Source organism: Emydura macquarii, unplaced genomic scaffold, assembly GCF_026122565.2.
Source record: "Emydura macquarii macquarii isolate MOO-44397 ecotype Brisbane River unplaced genomic scaffold, CSIRO-AGI_Emac_v2 contig_554, whole genome shotgun sequence".
In the NCBI taxonomy this organism is placed as follows: Eukaryota; Metazoa; Chordata; order Testudines; family Chelidae; genus Emydura; species Emydura macquarii.
Genome location: NW_027130691.1, coordinates 9,776,301 through 9,804,105, shown reverse-complemented (window position 1 = coordinate 9,804,105; position 27,805 = coordinate 9,776,301). Strand labels below are relative to the sequence as shown.

At 38.5% G+C, this 27,805-nt stretch overlaps 1 protein-coding gene and 1 long non-coding RNA gene across 2 annotated transcripts in view; one reads left to right on the top strand and one right to left on the bottom strand.

Moving 5' to 3' along the window:
* GLT1D1 (glycosyltransferase 1 domain containing 1) overlaps positions 1–27,805 on the bottom strand; it is a 78,522-nt gene that overhangs the window by 34,044 nt on the left and 16,673 nt on the right. Inside the window, exons 4-7 of the mRNA XM_067539746.1 lie at positions 26,870–26,921; positions 17,777–17,813; positions 16,530–16,586; positions 1,015–1,110 (exon numbers count right to left, since the gene is read on the bottom strand). Coding sequence (XP_067395847.1) covers positions 1,015–1,110; positions 16,530–16,586; positions 17,777–17,813; positions 26,870–26,921 — 242 coding nt within the window. The remainder of the gene's footprint in view (positions 1–1,014; positions 1,111–16,529; positions 16,587–17,776; positions 17,814–26,869; positions 26,922–27,805) is intronic.
* The window catches only part of LOC137147525 (uncharacterized), an 89,698-nt gene that overhangs the window by 54,792 nt on the left and 7,101 nt on the right, over positions 1–27,805 (top strand). The gene's annotated exons all lie outside the window — the stretch shown is intronic.

Genomic DNA, 27,805 nt, shown 5'->3' with positions numbered 1-27,805 from the left:
CCCCCTTCTCTTTTGCAACAAACATAAGCTACTTTTCGTCACTTTCAAGTCCCTTCCCAGCATCCTCATCCTACCTATCAATTATTGTTGACTCAATTATGTCCACTTGTTAAATTTTCAAACAAACACCTTCCTGCTTTCTCCCATGCTGCCACTTGCACCTGGGTGGAGCTCTTGAGAAATGTCTGCAAAATTAACTCCTTATCCTCCTTTAAACCCTCCTTTTCTCTAATTCTGACAAAAAAACTTGACGACAGGCTGCTGGTGCAACAATACCATTGCCTATCATGTTGATCAATGTTTCCTTGTACTCTCCTTTCTGCTTTTCAGTATCCAATTGTTGTCTCTTGTCTTATACTTGGATCACAAGCTTCTTGGGGCAGGTACTGTCTTTGTATTCTGTGTTTCCACAATGGGGTACTAGTCCATGACTGAGGCTTCTGGGTGGTGTGATACTACTACTACTAAACTATATCACCGAGAAAAACCTTGTAAAAACAGGAAGAAAATAAAGGAGGTACTGATGAGGTGCTATGTGAAGAAACTTCAATTTAAGGTTAGTGCTTTGCCCTAAGAATATATGAAAAGAATGTTTCTTGTAACTTTAATAGTATTCCTCAGTACACCTGCAAACATGTATAATCAATGACACAATAAGCCAAAAAACTTATTTTGAAACAGGTTAACTCTTCTTTTGTCTGCTATGAATATTGCATGCTAGCAGCAAAATAATTACTCCCTCAACAAGCAAAAGCATCAAATATTTCTCTTTGACTGCAATGCTATGTTAGTCCCAGGAGGCAGGAAAAGAGACAGTACAGAAATAATGTGTTCAACAGATCAATGTTTATTGGAACACTTTTTTAAAATATAAATATATTATGGAGCATTCTGCAGAGAAAAAAACCAACATATAGTAAAGTCATAAACATCAAGAAATTTATATGAATGGTGTTTGGAGGAAAAAAACAAAGTAGTGAAAACGCAGAGATATTTAATCAGCAGGGTACGTACCTGAAAATACATCCACTAAATAAAGAGGGTCCTTGACTCTTCTAAGTCCACATATCAAAAGAAACAGGCGTAAGTTGTCTGTGTCTTGAGGAATCTCTGTAACACAGTATTTTCAAAACTACTGAATGCAGTTAGAACAGTGAAGTATCTTCACACCAACTGCTTCATGAGTGAGCATGCAACTTGTGCAGTAATCATAGGAATACAAATAGGGTGACATTTGTCAAAAGTTCTCAGCATCTGACTCCCACTGAAGTAAATGAGAGTTAATGTCAGTGGGAGCAGATAGGTCAACACTGAGAGCTTTTGAAAACCTTACCCCTAATGCAAAGAACTATCTGTCTCAATGCATTTCCTTGGCATGAAGGCCTAATCCAAAGCCTACTGCAATCACTGGGAGTCTTTCCAGCAGCCCGATGAAATCACTCTTTTTATTCATGGAAAAACTGATGAAGAGGTTAAATTTCTTGCTTAAAGGGAATCTGTGCCAGAACTGAGCTTAGTACACCCAGCGTTTCTGGCTCTCAGGTCAGTAATCAGTCAACTGGACCACATATTACATTAATGTAATGGTCAATGCTAAATGATAAAGCCAAGCAAATGCCCACAATAATGCAAATTACGTATAACTCATTGGATGCAAGGGTGCTTTGTTGTACTGGTTCTTTTTAATCTGTAGTGAATGAAAAAGATAGAGCTTTGCTGTTATGTGATGTAATGTTCTAAACCCGCCGATACTTCAGTTCAGCATTTGTAAAAAGTGAGTACCTATTATTGTCCAAAATCTCTTAGCCAAAGCAGACTCCACTACTTTCCATGTGGTACTGAGTATAACAGAGTACTCCAATTCGTTACTTTTACTGTCAGACACATTCAGCGTAGCAGTCTCACAGTAACAGTCTCTAGATTACAAGTACTAAATATTTATACTGTTTATACTCTAGAAATGGCTTCAGTGAAGTAACAAGCAATAATTTACAGTCTGGAATATCAAGGCCTGCTCTACTGTTAAAAGTTAGGTTGACAGAGCTACATCAGTCAAGGGTGTGAAATATCCATACCTCTGACCAATTTAGCGATCCTGACTTAAACCCCAGTGCAGATGCAGCTATGTTGACAGAATGCTTCTGTTGCTGTAACTACTATTGTTCAGGGAGATGGTGTTTCTACATCTCAGAAAAATCCCTTCGATCAGTGTAGGCTGTGTCTATACTGTGGGTATATCCCAGCAGTGTAGTATGCCAGTATAGTCTCCATAGTGTACACATACCATAAGTGATGCAGCAATTAAATACCAGCCTATGCCTTCAAGACAACTTTAGTTCACAGATGAAAAATTTAGCATGTTGGTCTCATTTAAAATATCATTTATAAGAAATGAATAAGTCAGCTGTCCCTAGGAATGAAGATCTGTTCAGTTAGGGTTGATATTACCAGTGGGGCAGAATGGAGAACTTGATAGTGTATGAACTATATTAAAAACTCATTTTTGTAGACAGGCAGTAATGCCTAGGGCTTAGTGAAAGCAACTGGAAACCAGGGCTCCTGGGTTTTACTGCCAACTCTATAACAGAGGAGGCAAATTATACAAATCCTCTGTGCCTCGGTTTCCCCATCTGTAACATAGAGATTATATGTATTTTGGTAATAACACGGCCTCATTTCAGGAGTGTTATGAGATGTGAAGCTCTTCATGTTTGTAAAGATATGTGAGTTCTTCATATGAAAGGAATTTCATAGTAAGAGCAAAATCTCATTGCTTCCATTTCCAAAATGATATCTATCCTTTAAACACAAAAGTTGTCAGAGAATATTTAACCAGAATTTAAATGACTGACTGCACAGCACGTATTTTAATCTTAAAGTTCCTTTGTAACAAACTGACAAGAAAACCTTTTGAAGATAATGAACTATCCCCTTCACTATGTATTTTATATCTTTCTGCTAAAATGAATCTGTCAAGACAAGTTCTCTCGAGCCACACTTGAACCACCAGTTGGTACATTGTGGATAAGAAATGCAAATAAAAAAATAATCTGAAAAATCTCAATGTTAAAGAAAAAAGGCACCCACACTTAAATGGTGCTGGAACCTCACAGAGATAAGCCGTAAAATTCCATTGACTCTTGCTAGCATATAGTTTAAAAAACTGACATTCTAATGTATGAGATTGCAGTTGCCTATATCTGCAATAGCATGATTACGCTCAGAATGTAATTCTGGGGAAGGGTCACCATGTGATGAGCTTGGACCAAATGTGTTCACTATAATTGAATATAATTCACAAACTGTTGAATGCATGTACATAACAGCAACATCACTTAATGAATTTTGGGGGGTTGGCAGTTTCCATTTCCTGGCTGAACACTACATAAAGCAGATCAATTCATTGTCCTTCCATGCACACGTTTATTGAGCCAGTGGCAAGGATAGCCAATATGTATTATTCTTGAAAAATCTTACGGCTGTAAAACATTTAATCATTTACTTATGAGGGTCGTCTGTGCCCACATCTGAGTGTTTTAATTTTATAAAAGAGCTGCTGATCTTTCATGGGTGACTGAAAAAATCCACATACACTTCAGGTGGGGGAGATAAACAGTTGTAGCAAATGGACTCTTCAGAGACAAAAAGATCCTGTTTTAAGTCGAACGACCTCAAGAATGGAAAGAAAATAACAAACATGGACACAAGACATGATAAATCAAAAAGTGTTTAAATCATTTATAACCTCTTCTTTGAAGCATCCAGTACCTTTATTGAAGGGAAACCAGCCTCTAAAACTCTCTTGGTAAAACAAAACCTCAGCTTTGTGTCCAGCTAATTTTACTGAATTGCTAAACTGAGCCTAAAAGACCAATCAAGATTAGCTTGGTATAAATATGCTTATTTTCTCTGTCCATTGAGTTGGCCCACATATTGTCTCATCGCTACACAAATATCAAGGAATTTATCCTCCCAATACCCCTGGGAAGCAGGAAAGTATTATTATCCCATCTTACAGATGGGGAAATATTTAAGTGACATGCCCCAGGTCACGTCTGTGAGAAAGTCAGGCTTTGAATGCAAATCTCCCAAGTTGCGCTCCAGAGCATTGAGCCACAAGTCCATCTTTTCTTTCTGGAATAGCTTGTATCTATTGAATTGTTCCCTTGGAACATAAACAATCAATAGTTGTTAAGAATTGTGGTTTATTTAAACAGGGACAATCTTGTTTTATTCATTGTCACACTGGCTCCTCTCCTCACGCTTTCTGCTTTCCCAAAGATCCTGTAATTCGAGGAGGTAGAGAATGGAATGAAGCAGCCTTATTTGAATTTATCCCATATTCCTGTTTTTCCATTTTCACTGACTGCTAACTTTAAGTAGGGGCCTATTCCAATCTGACTTTAAAAGGAGTAAATAATGAATAACTCCCCTGTAGTCAATGGAATTATATTGGTGTAAAATCAGTGTGAGATCTGAATTGAAATTTAATTTTGAAAATGTCATAAACAATTGGTGGTTCATGACATATTCAACAGATATTGCACTTAAAATTAAAATCTAGCAGGGGGATTCAAATACTCATTTTTACGGAATTCACCATTGAGTCATTTTGATTTAATGTGAATAGTTTGGCTGTCACAGAGAGGCTGCAGCAGACAAGGTAGATTATGATGCTGTTTATTGGACTGAGAACAATACACTACAGTTGGGCTGAAAAGGTCCTTTGGTCTGGTGTGATGCCCAGTTAAGGCATTATGTTTTAAGGAGAACCAATGCTGGCTTTGATTCATAATCTAAACTTTCACAAAGCAAACTGTTAGAAAAAGGGTCAGACTGCGATTACCATAACAAAACTCTGCCTGAATTTTAATTATATGTAGGGCATAGGTATTTGATTTAGAATTAGATGAAGCTCTCTCCACTTCCTGAGACGTTTTACCTCTTTGATTGCTGTGGATTGGAATATCAGGGTGGCACTTGAATTTAAGGGTATGTCTTCACTGACAGCAGCAAATTCACCGCCGTCAGATCGATCTATCTGGATTGATTGAGCGCTCAGTGAAGACCCGCTCAATCGATCCGGAAGTCGACGCGTTAAAACCACCCCCTCAAGTGGCGTAGTGCAGGGAAGATGCCGCGTAGAAGAGGAGTTACAAAGTTGACGGGAATTACGCAAGCTACTCTGTGTAGCCTCTGCCAGACTGAAATGAACATTCAGATCTCAGTTATTGTGAGTGTAGAGTCCATCACCAAAGTTATGAAGATCCTTCAGGATATTGTATGTCTGCTGGCCTTAATCAAATCTAACTTGTAATTGTTTCTTCCTAGCTCTTAGCATCTTTCTTTCTGCATTCTGTCTTCTTTTATTTTTATTATTTGTGAAAGTAATGTTTGTAAAGCAGTTTGAAGATGAAAAACACTGTGGGACCAAATCTGGAAGGTGCTGAGCACCCCTCTTGTAGGTTCTGGGCAACTCAGGATAAATAATATTTTCATCAGTAGATCTCAAAGTGCTTTCATCCAGTGTCCCCATGTAAACTGGGGATAACATAGAGATGAAGTGACTTGCCTCAGATCATCCAGCAGGCCAGTGGGAGGGCCAGGAATAGAACCTGATCTTCTGAGCCCCCACGCAGTGTTTTAACCACTAAGCCACACTACTCTGCCCTCTGGAAAAACACTAAGTAGTAATAGCATTATTTTGTAACAGATTTTCTTCAGCCTTCCAGAATTTAAAGTTACCCTTCAAAGAGTCACATCTACACCAGCGTGACCCAACAGTATTACAGATACACCTATGCACTTTCTACTTTTCTTGTTGGGAGTTCTGTAGAACAAATTGATGAAAACATATATAATCTCCACAGATTGTATTTGCACAAATATTCACAATCAGCTATTCTTATGCTCAGGGTATTCCATAAGGCTGTGATTTTTTTCAATGGGGCTTAAAGGAGTTAAGTTTTTAATAAGAACTGGGTGCCTAACTCCCTTAGGCAGGAAAATCCTATCCTAATAGTCCACTATGGGATTTCTTGCACTTTCCTCTGAAGCCTCTCCTAGTATCCACTCTCAGAGACATAACACTGAACTAGATGGACCAATTCCTATGTTCCTAAACACGGTCAGAAAGGAGCTATTTAGGAAAGGAATTACCTGCTACTACAATTCAATTTAGTAAGGCAGGAATCAGTTGTCCAATTTTATTTTATTGTATGCAGTAGATCTTAGTCATTGCCCAATTCATTTTTATAACCAGACTTTCCCCGACTTAATCCTCTTATGGACAGATCAAAAAACACTCCTGAGAAGATTGCTTTACAGGCGCATCACCGCCAATCGCTGCTGCTGGTAGTGTATTCCACGGTGGCTCTGCTTACAGTCAGACTCAAGCAGCACCTGTGTGCCTAGTTGGCTTTGTATTTATTCACTGAAGATGATTAAATTTTCACATCAAGATATTGCTACCATCAGATTTTCACCTCCTGGGTGCTTTTTCAAGACTTCTTGGAGCCCCTGTTGTGAAAAGCAAGCTGCAGCTACCTGTACAAGAAAGCAATCATTTCAACAGTCTCACTCTTGATTTGGCCTCACAAGATACTCAAGAGCCCTAATGTGGGAAGCACATTAATACAGTAAGTGTAGTGCTGGCTTTTTAGGTGCTATAGCCATAACAGCTATGTGGAAATTGATGTCTGAAGGGAGGCACTTTTTTTTTTTTTTTTTTTTTTTTTGCTTTTAAATGGGAGTTTCACTTTCTGCTGGAGCACTGTGCTTCCAAGAAACTTTAAAACTGTATTACAGATTAGGTAATGTCAAGTGTGGGTCTACTCTGAAAAGGGACTATGCAAAAATGGCATCTTCAGCATCTCTGCTCCTTTGATCTATTCTTCTTGCTGTAGCGACAAAAATAATTCATTTTTTTTCCTCTTGTGTTTCTCCTGCTAGTGCGACAAAGTCAATGCCTTGGGACAATGAGCTGGATTGTATTCTGGCTCATGCATCATAAACAGAAAAAATAAGTTCCAGCTATTACTAGGCCAAATTCCACTCTCCACTTCAGATGTGTAACTGAGCACAGATTGACCTGCAGAATCTGTATTGCACATATCGGGTTGATTTTGCAAAGCAAACTTGTAAATTGAACAAGCTTGATACCCAATAAACAGGCAATTAAAATAGCTGCCATAATGCTATTTTTACAGTGATATTGCAGAGTATAATAAAGAAAGAGGAGGCCAACTTCTTTATGTTATCACTCCATTGACTTCAGTGGAGTCACGCTAGCAGAGAATTTGGCCCAAGAAATGTTGTCTAGTAGCTATAATAAAGGACTAGGAATTGGGACTCCTGTATTCTATCCCTGGCTGTGTTCTTTCTTGACTCTCCTGACCTAGGACAAGTCACTTAATTGCAACCTGCCTATGTTTACCTATCTGTAAAATGGGTATAATACTTCAAGGGATTGTTATGAGGCTTAACCAAGTAATGTTGGTAAAGTGCTTTGAATCCCTCAGCTGAAAGACACAATGAAAGTACAAAGAGATTATCAAGGTGAGTTTGTGGGAAGCATTTTAGTAAAATATAGCCCTGATTACACAACACTTCTGCATGAAAGAAGAGCTTTGTTGGTTCAGCTCCTACAGTTTGTTCCTCATCTGAAATCATAATCCTGTTTATCACATCAGTCATTTTCCCAGCAAGCAACTGGAATGTCACTAGCAGAGAATTATGACTTTAGGTGGGGAATAAGAAGGCAGAAACAAGTGAATTCTTAGAATCTCTGCCCCTGTATTTGTGTAGACGTCCTTAATATTTTGCTTCCTTTGTTCTTTATTTATGCTGTATAGGTAAACTTGTCTCTATGTCCCTAAACCAAAATGTTTTACAAAGCTTTCCATGAGGTCAGAGTAGCTTTTTTAAACAAGTAAATAATAGGTGGTCCTTTAAGAATCATTTCTGACGAAATGACTTCCTAAAACATTTTGTTTGGGGACAGTTCCTGATGGTCTGGAATTTTGAATCATTTTCCTTTAAGTCCTTTATTCAGCCAAGGCAGACAGTATTCAAATAGCATTACTATGTGATGGCAGTTCAATGCTCTATAAGTATTGTGTTCTCAAACCAGTTCTTAGTGGATAGGTGTCAGCATTGCAAATACCATCACTGCAGTTACACCATTACTAGCAGGCTTTGCAAAAGTGCCATGGACTTGGTGACCTTGTCACACTTTGTAGTGGTGCCTCTAGGTTTGAAAAATGTTCGTGGGGAAATAACTTCAGTCTCCAGGGCTTTCAAAGCTTTCTTGGCCATTAAATGGACTGGTTACATATTAATATTTTGGAGGGAGGACGGGGGATGAAATCCTGTTAGTTTCCAGACACTTCAAGTTTTGTCTGCTAGGGATCATTGCTTTTATTATAAAATGAAATTTTAGCTTTTTAAAGATAATTATAAAGACTTCTTTTTGCTGCCTGGAAGACCAAACTATCCATTATCTGCTCCACAACACTTTTACTATGTGCTGATGGCTAACAAAAAATATATTATTCTCTTTGCTTTGCAAAGTCTCATGTGTTTATGTATATAGTCTTGGCTTTAACAGAGTCGTTAGAAATTATACTAACTAACACAAAATCAAAGAAAATTATTCACAACCAACTTGACCATCTTTTCTTAATTCAAATCCTAGAATGAGTTGAAGTTCACCAGAAAAGCTTTTTACCTAAATATGTTCACACGTTAATAATAGTATTAAATGGTGATGCCTTCATTGGAACTTGCAGACTCTTATCTTTATTTGCCACCAATCTGTATATTCATTTAGCTACCAAAAATAGAATGCGTGCATTTAAAATCATTCATCGGTAGTGCTTTTATTCTGAAATTGCCAGTGGAGGATAATCAGTTATTTATACAAACGGTGGTTCGTGACTGAATGATACACAAGTACTCCAGACTTAACTAGAAATGGATTTTGTCTCCTTGCCTATAGCGCCTCATTTTATCTCCCTCTGCAATTACAGAGTATTCCACTAGGATCTTATCTTGAGAGGTGCCATGACACAGGAGTTGTAGGTCCCTGGCACTTTTTCAGGATCAGTTTCTTAACGGGTATAATTTAAGGTGTGACTGTAAACTGATTTAACCAGATGTGAAAGCTCTGATTTCACTTTCAATTATGCTTATTTCTGTTTAGCTTACGTCGATTAGCAACAGGTTTAAGATGAACTAAAATGAACCACTCAAAGTATCCACACAGTGGTTTGCGTCAGTTTAGCTAAACTGGTTTAATCAAAGTGGTGCAAGTTTTTATGTAGCCAATGCCTCCATCAGGATGACAGCCTAATAGAAGCAATCTCCTGGGGAATATATTTAGCTTGATGGTAGTAAATGACAATGACTGATACTTAACGGGGAAAGACTATGTATATTCTGTTTAAGGGGGAGACATTTGTAGTACCAAGTAGCTAAATGACTACTAAATCCTAGTGTTAAATATGTATGAAATTAAAGCTAATACAGAAGCTGCCTAACACACATTCTTTATTTAATCTTTATATGTATAAGCTTTGGCAACATCTTCCCCAGTTTCTATGGCCCTGCTGCAGGGAAAAAAGGACTGGAGGATTTATGTAGCAGTGGATGCTCCAACCTTGCCCTTCCCCTACTCCGCCCTTGTTCACACAGGTGCCTGCACAGAGCTGTGTTCTCTGCAGCTCAGAAAATGTGCACCCCTCTGCCTGGCCTCTCCAAATCATGCCCCACACTGTGAAGTGAAACTGTTGTGGTTCTACTGCGTGAGGATGTGGCATCCTGTGGACAAGGAGAAAGTACTGATGACAATGTGCATATCATCAATACTGATGGCGAGACATACAGCTGTTTGCAGGGTGTGCTTTAGTGACAATTGGCATAATAATACACAGTTTTAAAAAAAACAAACCAAAAACCCAAGAGATAGCAGATGTAGAGAAGATGCTCTCTACAAAAGTGGCAAAAGTCCTGCTTCACGCTAGCTGCCCAACCTTCCTCTCCAGTAAAAGTCCCAGTGCAACCTAATCTGCTCCCACTCTTCTTTGTAGTTGTCACATCCCCAGCTCTTGCCCTGACAACTGCTATAGTGATATATCACCAGTGCAGATACTGAGATATAGCATGGTGCTATGTATATGGGGCCTGGAGAATAATCCATGTCTTGGGTGCCAAAATAGTATAACAGAGAAACAAACTAAGTAGCACCTCAGGAATCATTTCTGAAGCATTAGTGATTACATTGTTTTTATGATAAAGGCAAGGGTAAAATACAACCACTATCACTTCACAGGACTTTAAAATCGCAAATGTATTTAACACCCTCCCAATATGAACAATCAAGAAAAAGTTGATAGAGCAATCCCAGATAAATAGTATAAAATTCTTTGTGCAAATCTTACTGAAGAGCTGTCGGCTTCTATGTGTCTGGGTGATCTCAAACTCTGACTTGCTGGAGGTAAGCATGCAGTTTGAGAACATCTTATCTCAAGTGACCTAGTTTCTCACTGTTTGTTCAAATATAGACATTTTTCTTATTTGAGGTTTTAATGGCTGTTTTCATTAAATGTATTCCAGTGGGGGAAAATTCCCCTTTAGATGATTTTCATTCAAAGTGCTTGTTTTGACAGGATTTAAAAAAAAAAATCCTAAAAAACCCAAACCTTTAACATTTGTTTTACTTTTTACAATTTAAGATTTGAAAATAATACACAGTAGAGGTTAAATATATATTTTTATATCAAGTATATTGATTTTTATTTTTGCATTTAAATAACTTACCTTAGGACACCAGGTTAACATAAACAAACACTATCAATAAACAAGATAGCTCTTATGAATGCTAGACCAAGGGCAGTCAAAGTCTTTAATCCCTGACTTCAACTTGATTTTCACTTGTTTTCTAGAGAGCTTTAGAACACCACACCAGCTCCACATTATTTTTTAGGCTTATCCACCTGACTTCTCTTTTGTTCAGAAACTATGTCTAAATTATGACTAGAGGGTGAGGTTAAATCCTCTCCCTAATCCTCCTTTCTGTTCACTTTGAACCATACCAGTCTTTTATATCTCTGGAAAAATAGTTCATTTTTCTGTCTCCTACACATTTCAAAGTATTAACTGATCTCCTATAAAAGGAAATCTACAGGTTTCTTCCTGAGATTTCAGATTCTGTCTGAGATGGTTATTTTATCTTCCAGAGTATGAATGTAGGATGACTTTGTCCATCACTGGAATATGCTTTAAATAAGCTCAGTAACTCTTCTAACTCTGCTTTATCTTTTACATTCATCTCTTCATTCACATGTTGGAAGTGTCACAAGAAATCATTTAATTTCTTTTGGGTTGTCATCACTAAGAGTTTTGTCGCATTAGGTCTTCAACATTGGCTTTTTTTAACCTTGTATCTGACTCTCAAAATTCAACCCTTCAGAATTTTAACTATCTTTAGCTGCTCAGGCTAGCCAAGTCCTCCATTTTGGGTACGACAGTAGCATTATGTGGCAATTCCCATAATGCAATGCAATCCAACTTTACAGTTCTACCTTATCTCTTGCTGACCCTGAAGCCACTGACTTCATTGAGAACACAATTAGGTCCGTTATCAGTTCAATTAGGTCCTCATTCAGCAACACATAACTTTAAACACATGCTTAAATGCTTGGCTGAATTGGGACCTTAATCTACAAAGTAATCCTTTCCTAGGAAATGAAATAAGGGGGAGGATGTAGGGGACAGGCTCCATTGTAACTGAAGAAACTAAAAGTAGTTAATCACAAATTAATCACTAGAGGGCATCTGAACTCAGCAGTAATCTCTCATGGCCCTAATCTTACTAGGTGCTGAGCAGAATACTCCCATTGACTATACTGAGGTCCTGTGTGCACCTCGCAAGATCAGAACCTTGCCTGGAAAAATCAGACTGCAGGAAATGTAGCATCAGCGTCTACATGTCTGCATGTTATCAGCAATAGCTATGGCAGTCTGGTTTTCACTGTATGTGACCAAAAAATAAAACACTAATTGATTCCAAAAGTTCCCTCTTTGCAGATTTATCCAGTAAAATGCTTCATAAGCTCCAGCTGGTAAAAATACTGACGTCAGGAGCTCAGGTACACTAGCTCTAAACAAACATTACCTTCAGCCCCTTGATGACTGCAAGGAAGCCTAATGCGTTAAAATACAGATTCCATGATTTTATGACATTCTTGCATTGCACCCACAAAATTAAAAAAAAAAAACAAAAAAAAAACCCTTCCCCATATTAGACAAATGTAATTTATATCCACCATTCATTGAAATCTGCTAGGCAGTCTGCTTTCTTTGGATTCCTCGGGAAATGCCTCCCTCATTTTGAGAGGTGGAGGAAGGCTGGTTTTAGCACCAACTGTAATGGATCCAGACCAGATTCTGCCACCCTTACTCACTGCATCGACTTGTACCTCACTCCATGTATCATCCCACTGATTTCACTTTGTGGAATAAGGTTCTATTCACAGCACGAGTCAAGGTATCAGGCATCACTATGGTTCTGGAACTCAATACCAAGCCGGACTATGTACTTGGGGTATATATAAATAGAAAAAGACCAACGTTTTCAAAAGGGCCCATTGATTTTATAGGCTTTTCAGGGCAATTTAGTATTCATAGCTTCCAGTAACTTCAGCTGGAGTTGTAGGGCTAGGTCCTGGCTGACATGAGTTGGGTACATAAGATGGAAAACACTTCTAAAAATGTGTGCCGGTTATTTGGAGGGGGAAAAAACCTATTAATTGTCTTTAGAGATGAGATGGAAGTAGTAGAGCATACATGACAGAAGTCAAAAGATAGTAAATTTCATAAGATGAACTAGATCAGGTAGTCACTGAATCACATAAATAATTGATGATCTGGTTAAAATGCATTGCATTGAGCAAGTATGTGCTTTAACTGAATCAAAATGGCGTTACTTTTGAGGAAAATATTGTCACTGCTATATTGTCTACGTTTATGACTTGCCACTAACTGTTATTAGTTTACAGAATTCTGAACATATGAGACTAGATCTAGAAATTGCCAACTCTCTGAAAAGCACCTCTTCCTGCTCCCTGTTACTCTCCAGCAAGAACAGAATTAGAGACAAACAACCAGACCTGATCTGCTGCAATGAGAGACATTCCAAATAACAGTGTTGCCAGGGCATGAGGGAAAGTGTTGATGAGAACTGCAGCCCATCTCAGGAGACAGAAATAAGAGCAGGACTGATGATACGACTAATGAGATGAGACACTTGGTCATAAAACCAATACACACTGAATAATTCAGTCAGTTTTCAAGTTATTACTTAGCAGGCACAGAAGTCACAGTCACTTTGTTTGCTTTTATCTGTGAATTATGAATTATTTTGCACTTTTGCACTAGTGTACGTTAGGATAAAACTGCCTTTAATATATCAAACAAACTGCATTCATGGGGAATCTTCTCTCCTCCCCCCCAGTCTGTTCCTTTAATCACAAAATGGTGAGACACAGGATCCAATCAATGCTGGGGCTATAGTAGCAAGTGACAAATCATTATACTTCTGAAAATTATTAATCATAGTGGCACTGTGCTGGTGTGCTATGATTTACTGAGAACGAAATAACCTCACAATGCTCAATTTAAAATTGGACATGGGTTCTGAGTAATGACACACACTTACTGATGTGATAAAGCAATTGAATAGTAGGGGTTCATTTGTAACAGAGGAAACAGCTGTACTATTGGAGATCAGATTGATGATATGATGCAGAAAAAAAAATGTCAGGGTAAAATGCCTGAAAATTTTTCTTGTTGGGAAAAGCAGCTTTAACAATCAAAGTGTTAAGGTAAGATGGCTTTTTGAAATTAGCCCTTCCACCATTACAGGGGCAAGTATAGAAGAGCGTGCGCTTTTACATAAGGGTTGAGGTAGGAACTCAGTTATACAGTGCTGGGGTCATAAGCTTGCTGTGCAGGTACAATTCACTGGCCCACACCATCTTGGTACTGCCTCTGGCAGACATATTGCAAGGAATGATCCAGATACTTACATGTCCCCCAGGATCATTACATGAGGAGTAACGTGCTCCATATACGTTCCAGAAGTTATTGGGCTCAATGTAAAATTGTAGGCCGTGTGTCATGCGGGATATCAGACCAGATGATCATAATGATCCTTGAAATCTATGAATCTTAGTGAAGCCAGCCAAGCTATTGTCACTCTGAGTTTCCCTGTCCACTAGATACCTCAGATCAGATCCTGCTTCACTGTTGCCTCTTCTGCTCAAGCACCATAGTTTTAGTTCCCCTCACCGATGGCAGTTTAAGAATAGAGACCCTTTAAATTGAAAGTTTAAGAGGCCAGAACTAGGCTGCTATAAAGTGCATAGATTCATTGAAGTCAATGGAGCTACTCTGGCCCTAATTTGTCTCATTTGTCTAATTTGCTTCTCTGTGCAGGCTTTTAGGAAGATGTGGGTAGAAAGACAGAGGGCTTTATTTATTACTACTCATTTGGTATTGGATTATGACCAACTATAGCTATAAAGTAGGAACACATTATATAATGCTACCATGTATTTGACCTGAGTTTAAAAAATTTAAAAGGGCAGGGGATGGGATGGGATGGGATGGCTGTTGATTGCCAGATGGGGGGGGGGAGGGGGGAGGATAATAAAGCTATAAACCCCTTAGTTGCCACAACTCACTTGTCATTTCTGATTTTCCCGGCTCTTCCTCTCACTCCCCCCCAAAAAAAATTATGCAAACTTTTTTATTTGTATTCAAATAAGTAGGTCAGTGAAACGTCTTTTGTTCTTGGCTGAAAACTGGCAAAAGAGCTCGCAGCCTAAAAAATCGATTTGTATTTCAATTTGAGAGAAAAAAAAGGAATTAAAAAATTTTCAAACTACAGGAATTATAATTTTTAAAGTATTTATACTTACTATTCAAATGATGTACTCAAAGGAGTCATTGTACTCCAGTGGTTAAATGTCCGGTAGACATTTTAATGCTAAATTAATTAAATGGGCATTTTAACTAATAGACTCATTTGCAATTCAAAAATCCATTTTAAATGTATCATGCTCTTTCTGGCACATGTCTGCTTGTATGTTGTTTTCCCATCCCTTGGTCTTTCTCCATTTGAATGTAAGTCCTAAATATTTAATAACAATAATTTTAGATTGGCAGGAAGTCAATTTTCCCATCCCAGGAAAGTTTCTGAGAGTCTGGAAAACTTTCTATCCCAAATCAGGAGAAAAAAAGCTGAAAACTCAAAAAATTCTGCAGAGTTGAACTCCTGCAAAATTTTGTTTTGGAAACAAGTATGCTCTCTGGCATTGTGGAAATATGTTCATCTAGCTGTATGTAGATGCTGACTGAAATGAACATACATGTTCATTTCAGAGCTGCCCATCACTGATGTGAAACTGACCAGACTCTTCCTGTCTGCCTGGGATCCATGCAACATTCATAGAAATCTAATCATTCCCATAAAAGATTTTGCAACTCAGCTAATTCCAACAAAAAAAAATTCTGAATTTTTTTCAACCAGCTTTAATAACATGCAGGGAATTCTTGACTTCTGTGACCTCTAGGTCAGGTGTTAGGAGTTTCATCCTGCTTTCATTGAAATAAATGGCAAAGCTCCTATTGATTTCAGTAGAAGCTGGTTCATACCCTAATTACCTATTTAAAAGATGTATTAATTTATTAATAAAGCAATATGTTCTTTTCCTAAATTTTCTCCTGCTTTGAAACCAAGGTTCAGCCTAGACTGACACATACAAGTTGGTACCTTAAAGAGGTTGCCAGGCAGTCTAGTGGCTACACAATGCCTGTCCAGAAGTCCAAACATGAGAGGCCATATGGTGTATAGGCACAAATACTGAATATCTGACCTCTCCAGGTCCAGGATTAGGCTCACTGGGGGCTAGATTGGGAAAGTTTGAGCTGTTGTTTCGGGTGCCCTATCCATCTCTTCTGTGAAAGTCATACTGACCTCCATCACACATCTGTTGATCACAAGCCTCTCAGATAGCTGTATTTTGGTCATGAGTGAAATGGTGTGTTAATGACAACTACGTTTCCGGGGGACATTCGTCCAGATCTCATAGCTACTTTATTGTTTGATGCAATTCATAATGCTTGTCAGTTTAAGCAAGGCTAAAGGCTGGAACTTGGAATAGCCGGGGCAGTTCACTGCTGTGAATACCACGCAAGAGCAGAATTCTGACTGGTGCCTTACTGCTCTGACTGAATCTAGTTAGCACTGTTAATCCCTCACTTTTAAGTGAACTAAAATACATAACCATACAACAGATCAATTTACATATTCTAAGATCTCTTCCAGAATGGAGACAAAAACAGAAAATCATTCAAACTTATTAGGAATATATGCTGAAAACTGTTAATTATAGGAAGAGGCAGCTTGTGTTAGCTATGATCTTCATGCACTTTGTTCAGAAGGATAAAGTAGTTTTACATTTTACCTGCATTTTGTAGAAATCTGTTCCAGTTAAAAGTTGCTCTGGGTGTGGTCATAATTCCTAGAGAGAAGAAAAGGGCAACATGTTTTACTAGACCCAGGGTGGCAGAATTATAGCTGCTGAAGTCTTGCACTGAGTGAATAATATCTTTGTCAAATACTCTAAATCCCAATTGCAATTGCTCCCATTTCAAGCTTTTCCTTTCCCGCCTACATTTCCTTGCATAGAATTTCTATAGCATTCAGTTTGATTTTTTCCAGTTTAGGTTCTAATATTTATACCGTGGGCCAAATGCACTCAGAGGGCGCAACTCCATGGAAGTCCACAGAGTTGTGCCCACTTGCACCAATGCTGGTTTGGCCTCTTAATATTATATTGTTGTCTGGATATCTCATATAACTTTTATTTGACAGGAAAGTCACCAGGATCTGTTCCGAAACAAGTATCAAAGTATCATGGAATAAAACATCATGCCCAAACCCTTTGATGTCACTACCAAATTACATGAATATTTAATCTCTTAATAAATCTTAAACCCAAACCCCACAATACACATTTTAAAAAAATAAAATACTCTCTCTTTAGAAGGCTGAAGTTAAACATCTAAAATTTGACTTTCACATTCTACAATTGGTTAGTTTAGGAATTGAGAGCAGAAGCTGAAGCAGCCACATTTAAAATGCTAAACTGGATCTTATTTTTATTAAATATTACTTAGATAGCACCATAGATGTATATGGCGCTTTACAAACAGAATAAATCACGTTCCTTGCATTAATTGTATGACCAAGATTTTCAGAAGCAAATACTGATTTTGGGTGTGTCTGCTTTTGGAAATCTGACTTGAGGCACCATAAAGGGGCCTGTTTTTTAGAGAATGGGTGCTCAACACTTTCTGAAAATTAGGCTTGAAGCGCTTGATGCAAAGCTCATAGAAGTCAATGGAAGACTCTCATTGACGTCACTGTGCTTTGGGTCAGACCCATAAATGTGTCATGTTGGGCAGCTAAGAGTTGAGTCACCCAAAATCAAGAGTTAACTTGAAAATTTAGGTTCTAAGGGTGAAATCCTGGCCCCATTGAAGTCAACAGCAAAATTCTGACTCCAGAGGAGCCAGGCTTTCATCCTATATGTCTGTTTCAGCAAGATTTCTGTATCACCAGAAAAATGCACATAAGTAGGCGACACAAGGGTAGGAAATAGCAAGCTTCAAAACAAGCACATACTTTACTAAATATTTCAAAACTTACCTTGAGTTTGGATGTATATTTTGCTTCTAGCATCCGGCTTTAAAGAGAGGAGAGCAAAAGAGTAAATTTCATTGCTTACCTCCCAAAAAACACTTCAGACTCAAAATAACCTAGTGCCCTAACATGCTCAACTACCTTTTGAGTATTGAAAAGCAAAAGAGACTAGCTATATTTCTAATGGGCTTTGACCATTAGAAAGGAACACTTTTACAAGGTGAAAGGAACAAGATGATCAGTGGTTTAAATTAGGTTTAATCAATCTTGACAGTATCAACCAAGCAATTTTGCAATTTGATACAATTACCAGGTAAATATATAACCTATTTTTTAGCTTATGCCAATGACACTTCTAGCAACCATTAGTCTGCTCATTACACGGAGAGAGAGAACTATTTCCTTAGAAAAGGGTTCTCTGCAGAAAGAAGGCTGTAGTTTCCAAAAACACTTGGACTAACAGAAAAGCCATAATTGGTTGAAAAGCCCCAGACTCAGCTTTATGAAAGTGCATTTAGCTAAAAAGACACTTTTAAACAGGAATGAAACAAAACCCCACTTATTTTTCACAGTATCTTTTGTCAAAGACTGCTGCCAAATATATATAGGCTTATCTACGTATGTAAATCGACCGGCATGGCTATTCTGAAATAACTATTCCACTAGAGCTATTCTGGAATAACTCCCCTCTATGGACACTATTCCAGAATAATTACTCCACTTCCAAATGTATTTTGGAATAGCTATGCAGTGCAGATATACCTGTTTCCATCATGTAGACAAAGCCTATGTGTTTAAACAAGAGCTTGCTCCTTTCAAAGCCTCCTTTCTCTCCAAAATTGATTCTACAGCAAATCAGGCTGCATAATATGCATTTTGTCATGAAAACAGCCAAGTAGGCCTTTGATCAAGAAGTACCCTCAGGTCCTCTCTACAATAAAAAGGCACTGCAAACAACCAAAGAAGCAACATCTGTACAAGGCTTTGTGTTCACACAAAACCACCCTACTACGTGTTTTATAAGCACTCACTATAACACCTGTGGGGCATTAAGTTCAGGTCTGGCTGAACTGGTGTAGTCAGTCTGTGAATTCTCCCAAGATATCCCTGGAAACTTCAGGGTTTGAAACTGCACAACAATTATGTTGTCTATCTTAGGGGTAAATATATCCCCCTCCTCTGCAGCAGATTCCAGTACCCAGAGAGAGGGAGGCATCTGCCAGGATTTGGAAGGCAGGGTTCACTCCTGTGAAGTAGACCACTGGTCTGTGGTGTCTCCCTTTACAGCATGGAGCCTGAGGATCAGCTGCCATGCAGACCATCCTAGCCTCCCTCTTTTGGAGGGTACACCTCAGAGCTGTAGTACTGGCCAGCATCTGCCTGAATAGCTCAAGCTGAGTATTGTGGTGAGGATTTGCCTGCTGGGGCAGAGTCCCTATATTAGCCAGAGTTTGGCATCTCCATATATAAGCAATTTAGGATATTTACTTCTATCAGCAGATTGTGTGAACCTGCACATCACCCACGCCTAAAGCTGTCCTCGGGCTACAGCCTGTGAAATCACAAGTGCCAGATAGTGACTTTCAGGCAGGAAGAAAAGTATAGTTTTTAGGAGAGAGTCCAAATCTGAAACAACTGCACGTATTGTTTTGTAGCTTTGTCCTATGTAACTGGCCCTCTTTCTACAGCTCAGTCATGACGTTTTATTTCAATTACTGAAAATTAACAGCAACAAAAAAGAGATAGGAGGAAGTGGTATAAGCATGAAACAGCCCTAGCAGGGGGATAGGGATGTTCACGGGAAGTCACCAAACTGGCCACTTCACAAACCCTCCTGAGACAAAACACTAGTGCTGTAAATAAAGTGGGCGGAAGAGCACACTGAAAAGAATCACGCTGTTTATGACACGTATGAGTAAGGACTTTCCACAGTCATGGGCTGCACTCTCCAGGACCCTGTATGAATATTCTTATTCCATGGGCTGCCCTACAGACCCTATCTGAATACGCTTATTCTATGGGCTTTAAAAAAAATAAAACTCAAAAAAAGCTTTAATAGGTATGCAACAACATAAACATTTACCAGGCATCTCTCAGATAGACTGTAACAAAGAACCTCTTATATAACACCTGTTAATCCAAAAGAGTCCAAACACTTCATTAACTATGCACAGAGAGCAACGGTTGGGAGGAGAAGGGCAACCAATTGTTCTGCAATTTGATGTGTGCACAAGTTAGGGAAGTTGAAAAGCTGGGCTAGGACACTGAAGCAAACCTCTACAAAAAGGGCCAGGAGATCATTAGAGTGGGATTTTTAAAAGTGTGAGGCAGCAGTCTAACTCTGCTCCCCTTTAAATCAATGGCAAAACTCACCATAGTGCAAGAGCGTCTGAAAAATCTCACCCTTAATGGCCACACAGAGCAAATAACTTTGTTACACACATATGCAAAGGACCAGACCCCCAGCTGATATAAACTGAAGTAGCTGCATTGAATTTGATTTACACTATCTGATGATCTAATCCAAACACTTCAGGGACCTTAATGAAACCATGAAAAAGCAAAGTAATTCCAAGTTCAAAACCAGAGCGAAAATAAAAACAGAAGAGTTGCCAAGAGCACCACATATATTTTACAATACTCTGCATACAGACTGGACTTCCTTTGTATAGTATTTGTTCTTTCACTTGCCTTGAAATACCATAACTGCTTAGGCTGTAGTATGCCATTTGCTTAATAGCTAAATTACAAACCCAGTGAGTGTACAAAAATACAAAGCTAAGCATGAGTCTGAAAAATTTCAGTTATGCATTAACATGAAAAAAAGTAATAAACATGCTGTAACCCAGAGTATTCTTTATAAAAGCACCTGTGGAAGGTACTCTACTGGTTTATGCTGTCACCAGATTAGGCATTCTTGCTGAAACAAAGATTAATATATGATGCATAGGCGAACTGTACACTGAGCTGAGATCTAAAAGATTAGTTGTTTGAAGGACCACATCCCCTTTATTTGCAGCCTAATTTGTCAATGACACTGAAGAAACATAAAACAGGGACACGCTCTAGTCCGTTCCAATGGGAACATTGTATTATCTAATTTGAATTCTTATTAAAAATGTACAAAATGACACCCCCGCATTTAAAATTAATTCGATTTTATGTTACAAATCCAGGAAGGAATGACATATATATGTATTTATTTATATCTTAGTGACTCTTTGGGGGAGGTGACACTTCACCATTGATCTATTCCTTTGAGGACCTGGCTACTCTCAGAGATTTTTAAGGTCACAAGGGGCCATTAAGTCTGACCTCCTGAATAACACAGGCCATGAAATTCATCAAGTAATATCTGCATCAAGCTTGTATCTTGTGGTTGAGCTACAGCACATTTTAGAAAGACATCTCATGTGGATTTAAAGATGCCAGATTTCAACATCTTCAGTGGGAGCTTGTGGTGCACAGAACCTTGTAGAATATACCTGGCATGTTGCAGAAATTGGCCCCTCTTTTATTTAGCACCAACATAGGATTCAATTTCACTGTACTGTATGACATTAATTGTACAAAGGTGATTGTACTGATACAATCATTTCTTGATTTGGATCCTATTGAAAGATTTTGTGTCTCAGAACTACCAGATATAATCTCAGAGCCTTATCTTGCTGTCACTTATAGGATGTGAATTTCACATTTCCATGTCGATTATAGAAGACAAATCATGTGTCTTTGTCACACGCAATGCATAAAAGTGATATTTAATCCTCACACGCGCACACAAAAAATCATTATGCCACTGAGAGTTTGGCAGCTTTGGGCAGAAGGCTACGTGTTACAGGAATAGGGATAAATTCGAATTCCACATTTTACGTTGGCTTAATTGCATCCTAAATAGATGCACATGTTGCGAAAAGCATCACTAACATAAGCCTGTCCTCGGGCTGCCTTCAGCCTAAATTATAGCTACCTGGTGCAAATTATGCAGGAAGTGCACAAGATAATGGTAGACAGGGCCTGATCAGGGATTGTATGCACCCACATTCATAGACTTTATGGTCTAACTCTTAAGTCTTGCTTCAGAATGTGCCTCAACTCATGAGGACTTGCAGAATGGCACTACCACAGCTTTGGAAGCAGCTAGAACAGGGGCAGACAGTTTCAACTCTGCAGTTCCTATCCTTGATCCAGATTCAGCAAAGCATTTAAGCACATGATTAAATCCATTGACATCAATGGGACTCTCACATTTAAAATTAAGGAGCTGGTTAAGTGCTTTGTTATGTCAGGGTCCCTTGACAAAGTTTTTCTAGTAGATGTATATATTTTATTCCTGAGAGAATTTTGCCTATAAAGAGTGAACATAGAGGGGAAAACGGGGTGGGTAGGAGTGAAACTGGCCACAGAAAAATTATGTTGTTGTTGTATTCTCCTTAAAAAAAAAAAAACAACAAACCACCATTGGGGAGGGGAATAGTTGAGTGGTGATAAAACTGCCATTGGAAAGCTTTCTTTTTCACTGAGATTACACTGTTGGAATAACAAACTGATCATAACCACAGGGCCCTTTACAATATTTCACACACTTAGATTATGCATTATTAAAAAGCAGTATTGTGTACTTCATAACTAAAGATGATTTATCCCAGGGGTGGGGAACACTGCAAAACCGCGGAAACGGCGGCGGCATTTCGGCGGCGGGCATCGCCCCACACGTAACTGTGCCGCCGCCGAATCCCCCCCCCCCCCTCCCCGCCGCCGCCAGGGCCACCATCAGGCCCTTGGCAACAAAAAGGTTCACCATCAGGCCCTTGGCAACAAAAAGGTTCCCCACCCCTGATTTATCCAATACAATGAATGGAGTTTGTTGAAGGCTATGACCCTCTCATTACCGCATAATTTCTAGTACTTGCTAGGAATTTAAATTCTTAATTTACTGACTAAATAATAAAGCACTCATTGGAGGAGTGATGCAGCTCACATTAGTATGAGATAATGGGTAAGGAATCACAATATTCTGAGGAGAATAGCACAGAAAGATGCATTTGTGTTTCTCAATGTTCGTAGTTGAAATTTCCATGTCCTGTGCTTTTTCTTAGAGGATCAGCTGTTGTACTTGAAATAACAGTACTTAAGAGTCAGGTCACTAGCCTAGGACTTGGGAGACCATTCTCTGCCACAGACTTCCTGTGTGCTCTTGGGCAAGTCACTTAGCTTCTCTGTGCCTCCGTTCCCCATCTGTAAAATGGGGATTATAGCACTGCCCTGTCTCCCAGCAATATGGAGAGGATAAATACATTAAAAGATTGTAAGGCGATTCATTACTACAGTGATGAGAGCCATAAGTACCTAAGATAGGTAGATGTACAGAAGTAATTGGATGTCTAACTGCTAATATTATGTTAATTTCTATTAGCCAATATTATCTGTGCCCAAATAAAAATGACTTGCCTAACACTACCGAGGGAGTCAATGTCAGAACCAGGATAAGGAGTTCCAGAGTCCAAGTTTACTCCTTTCCCCTATCCTTTGTCTAGCCATTTGTTTTGTCTTTTTCAAGTGTCAGCTTTTTGGGGAAGGGACCATGTCTTTATGTTCTAGTATAGTGCTTAGCCGATTGTGGTCACTACGGACACAAATAATACAAAATTACTAGACCACACATCTCTTCGGGTGTCCTTTTAATCAACTCGATGAAAGCAGATGAAAATCAATGAATGATGAAGAAACTGTAGACAGCATTAGTATGCAACATTAAACTGTTTGGACATGTGGGCTGTACCTCCAAACAGTTTTCTGTTGGTGGAAGAAGGGGTGGTGAAGCAAATGCCTAAGGAAAATGATTGCATGATTATGGAAATTAAAATTGAAGAGATGGTACATGCAGTTAATTCCTACTGCTGTTGGTGATTATTGGATTAGAAACAAGAGAGGAGATGGAGACGGAATGAATTGTTAGAGACAAATACCCTCTTAAGAAATGCCCGGAGTCAGCCATATTGCAGTTCATTCAGTCAGGCTAACACATGCAAACGGTGCAGATTTTCATTTGCCGTGTGAACAGTCCAGGTGGCAGCCATGGGATTCCTCTTGCTATCTGTAGATCAGTTTCCAAAGAAACTGCAGATTCAATTATGAATATACAGGACCAAGTTCTGGGACACTGTATGAGTGACTTTCAAACAAGCTTGCAATAATGTAAAGCAGTGGTCTCAAGCACCTATATGTGGACCAAAATCATTCACCAAGCAGAAACGTTGTACCACCTGGAGCAACTTGAGAGCACAGCTGCTACACCAACCTCTTTGGCTATGCCGTATGTACTCCCCTTTGAACTTGGCAAGCTCTGCCAAGTGGTGTGGAGAATGAGCTGGGCCATGGCCTCCACAGCCCTTTTTGGGTTTGTTAGAGCTGCTAATGGCACTAGCCAGGAGCAATTGTTGTGCTCAAGTGAGGACAAAAATTGCAGCTGTGCCCAGTTCCTTGTGCCTTCTCCATTCTTAAGCATCTGTGCAATATCCAGGTTTAAGCCTTGTCTACACTTGGCATTTGTCCCAAATACAGCCATTTGGTGGTCAGCCACGAGGGTAGCTGTCCCAGTGCAAACACCTATTATAGACAGGGTAAAGAACTCTAAGCTGCTGCAGCTTACCCCGTTTCAAGCAGGGGTAGCTCCACCATTACAAATAACAGTGTTATCTGTAAGTAAGGAGTTGCAGTGGTGCAAGTATAATGTTGGCTGTAATTGGGGAAACAAAGACAAGCCCTTAAACTGGTATATTATGGGCCAGACCTTCAACTGATGTAATCTGACCTAACTCATTCAAGTCAATGGAGGTATATTGATTTACACCAGATGAGGATCTGCCCTGAAGTTTGTAAAGCACTTCGAGGTTTTCAAAAGGAAGGTGTTATAGAAGTGCAAAGTATTTTTTTTTTATTACATTGGATACTTTTTCATGCTCTTAACTATTTCCATTCAAAACAAATAAAAATGTTATTTCCTTTTAGTACCTTCCAGCACGTGCAGTACAATTATGAAACAATATACACAGATGACAAGAGGGAAAAATATGACCAAACTTGAATGCCTCCAATTCTGGATTACTGGTATTTAGGTGACTGCTCTACTGCTTTTCTATTTGATGATCATTAGTGGGATTAGTTAAATTATTTCCTGGGCCAAATTTGTTCACTAATAAGGATTGTTTAAACAAAGCCAAATCTGACAATATTGTAAAGAGAGAGAACCAAAAAGTAATTACACTAAAACCATGACTTTCGAAAGCATGCTCTGACAGAAATCAGAAAAGAGAATCACATTTCTTGCACAACTGATTTTGTCCAACCTCACTGTCTGATTTATTTGCAAGACCTGTTTCTTAAACTACTTTAGTTTTAGCCTCTCTCTGAAATTTGTGAGTGCCTCTCTGTAAAAGTTTAATGTAAGTTTACATTTTGTTCTTGTCATTTACCTTCCCCATTCCTTTGGTCTATCCAATATATTTTAATAGTATAATTTTAGAAAAGTGGTTACACCAAAAATGAATTTGAAACAAGACATTTAAGATCATTGCCTCACTCTCTCACTTTAATTCTTTTTTGTTTTACGGACAGTGGTGGCTTTAATTAATTAATTTTGGACCAAATTCTGGACCATATGCACAGCTCAAGTAATCAAGTGGACATGTCCATCTCACTAAAAAATTGGATGAGGCTACTGAACTCATTTCATATGTTACTTAAACAAGATTTGAACATCAGTCTCTGGAAGTAAATTACTTAGCCCAACCTCTTGGGAATCCTAATTGAAATCTGTTAAAAAAAAATTAACCCAAGCAATTAAGGCCCCGATCCACTACCCAAGGAAGTCAATGGCCTATCATTGACTTGAGCAATGAAGGATTAGGGTTTAGATGAATGTTACTACATTTAGGTCACAGTCCTTTAAGGAGTTCCACACAGGTGGACTTCTATGTCCATGCGGAAATTGACTAGAGTCAACAGGGCTACATGTGAACAAAGAAGTTTGCCTGTAGGGAGCTCATTGCAAGATCAATGCTGTATGTATTAGGTGTGTATTATATTATGAATACAATACACGTTCTTCCAGAAACACACTGTAGAAGTATATAGAGAAACAGCACAAAAGTTTTGTCCCCAAAAAAATCCTTTGCTGACATCCATAACAGTTCAAAATTTATTTTTGAGTGTTACACAGTTTTATTAGAAAACATTCCATTTTAACAGTCATTACAGTAAAGATGAAATATAAAGCTTACTGTAAAATTGAATTCAGTGTGGAAATACGTATTTCATGAAAACAAAAATAATGCTGCCCCTAACAAGACTGAGAGTTGTCAGAAGAACTGGCCAACTATTAGTTAAATAATAGATTCAACAAATAATATATTATTCAATTAATTGTATTTTGTATTATTCAGCCAGTTCTACTGATGATCAGATAATATCCTTCAAATAATTTGTCACATAATGTATTTTTTATCTAAAATGTTATATGACAAATAATTTGATCCAGTATTTGGCCAGCTGTAGCATTTATCATAGAAAAGTTTTTTTCATTTGCTTTTCAGAAACTAATACAATTTTTTAAAAGTTGTTATAAATGTAGGTGCTGCATAACCCTCACAGCCTGGTCAATAGGGCATCTCATATTGCTGCGCTTAGTTCATCATTCATTTTAGCTTTGCAATTCACCTTAAGGAGTTTGCTTTATTTTCTGTGCTGAAAAAGCAAGTATTTACAAATTAATTTTTAAAATTGCTCATTGTAAGTAGAGCTGTTCAGTAAAACTGTGGCAACATCAAGGGGCTTAGTAAATGATGTAAAGCAAAGGCTACTTTTAAATGCTACAGAGCAGCACTTTAAAAACAACTGTACACTCTTCTCAAATACTAAAGGCTTTTAAATGCCAGATCTATCTGACCCAGCAAAGTGCATAAATATAAAATGCCTTCTCCTCCAGAAAAAAATGAGAAATACACAGTATGAAGATTATTACAATTCTCCAGCATTATTTAGAATTAAATTTTATGGCAATGCCTAGTTGATAATGCTATAATAATCATATAAACATACCCACTCTGCTGCTGCCAGTTCCTTCATTTTCTCTGTGAAAGCCACTGCAAACCTAGTTAAATGGACAAAAATGGGTAGGATCATCCGCTTAAAGTTCTTAAACATAATAATAAAGGAGCACTTCAGAGCAAAAGTATATAAGAACGACGACTGGAAGCTGATAAAAATGATTAAAGTAAGATGGAAATGCAGGAAGCAGAAATTGTGTTTGTTTTGCCAAGTAGAGCTGAAGTGAGGATTTATTGCATTCAGTGAAAGACCAGACAGTGGGGATGCCCACGGCCATTTATCCAGATTTACACAGTTGCCTCCAGTCTGCTCTTCTCACTTCTACTCCCAAATTATGGTAAACTTCTTTCTTACCAGAGAAGGAATCTGAAAGTCCTATGCAGTTAAGGCATGTCTACACGTACAGCGCTGCAGCGGCACAGCTGTACCAATGCAGCTAGTGAAGACACTCTATGGCGATGGGAGAAAGCTCTGCCGTCGGCTCCGCAAATGGCAGAAGCTAAGCTGGTGGGAGACATAGCACCATACACATGAGTGCTTATATTGGTATTCACACCCCTAAGCGACATAAATCATGCCGACATAGGCTGTAGTGTAGACATAGCCTCAGTTACATACTACTGCTGGTAGATCAGCCCAGCTCAGTAATTTGCACCTCTTTACTATTGAGTTTAACACCTCACCTTCCTTATCCCCCTGTCTCTTTTTTGTTTTTAAGCTCCTGTATCCATTATTATTTAGATCGGTGTTGATGAGAGAGGAACATCTGTGCATCAGAAAATTCACATTATTGAATATTTTCTTGATAAAAGAAGAATAAATAAAATTAGTAAATAGGAGGAATAAATACATTCAATAAAGTACAAAGGTGGCCCATTGGTTAGAGTGCGATCCTGGGACTCAGGAACACCAGGTTCAATTCGCTGC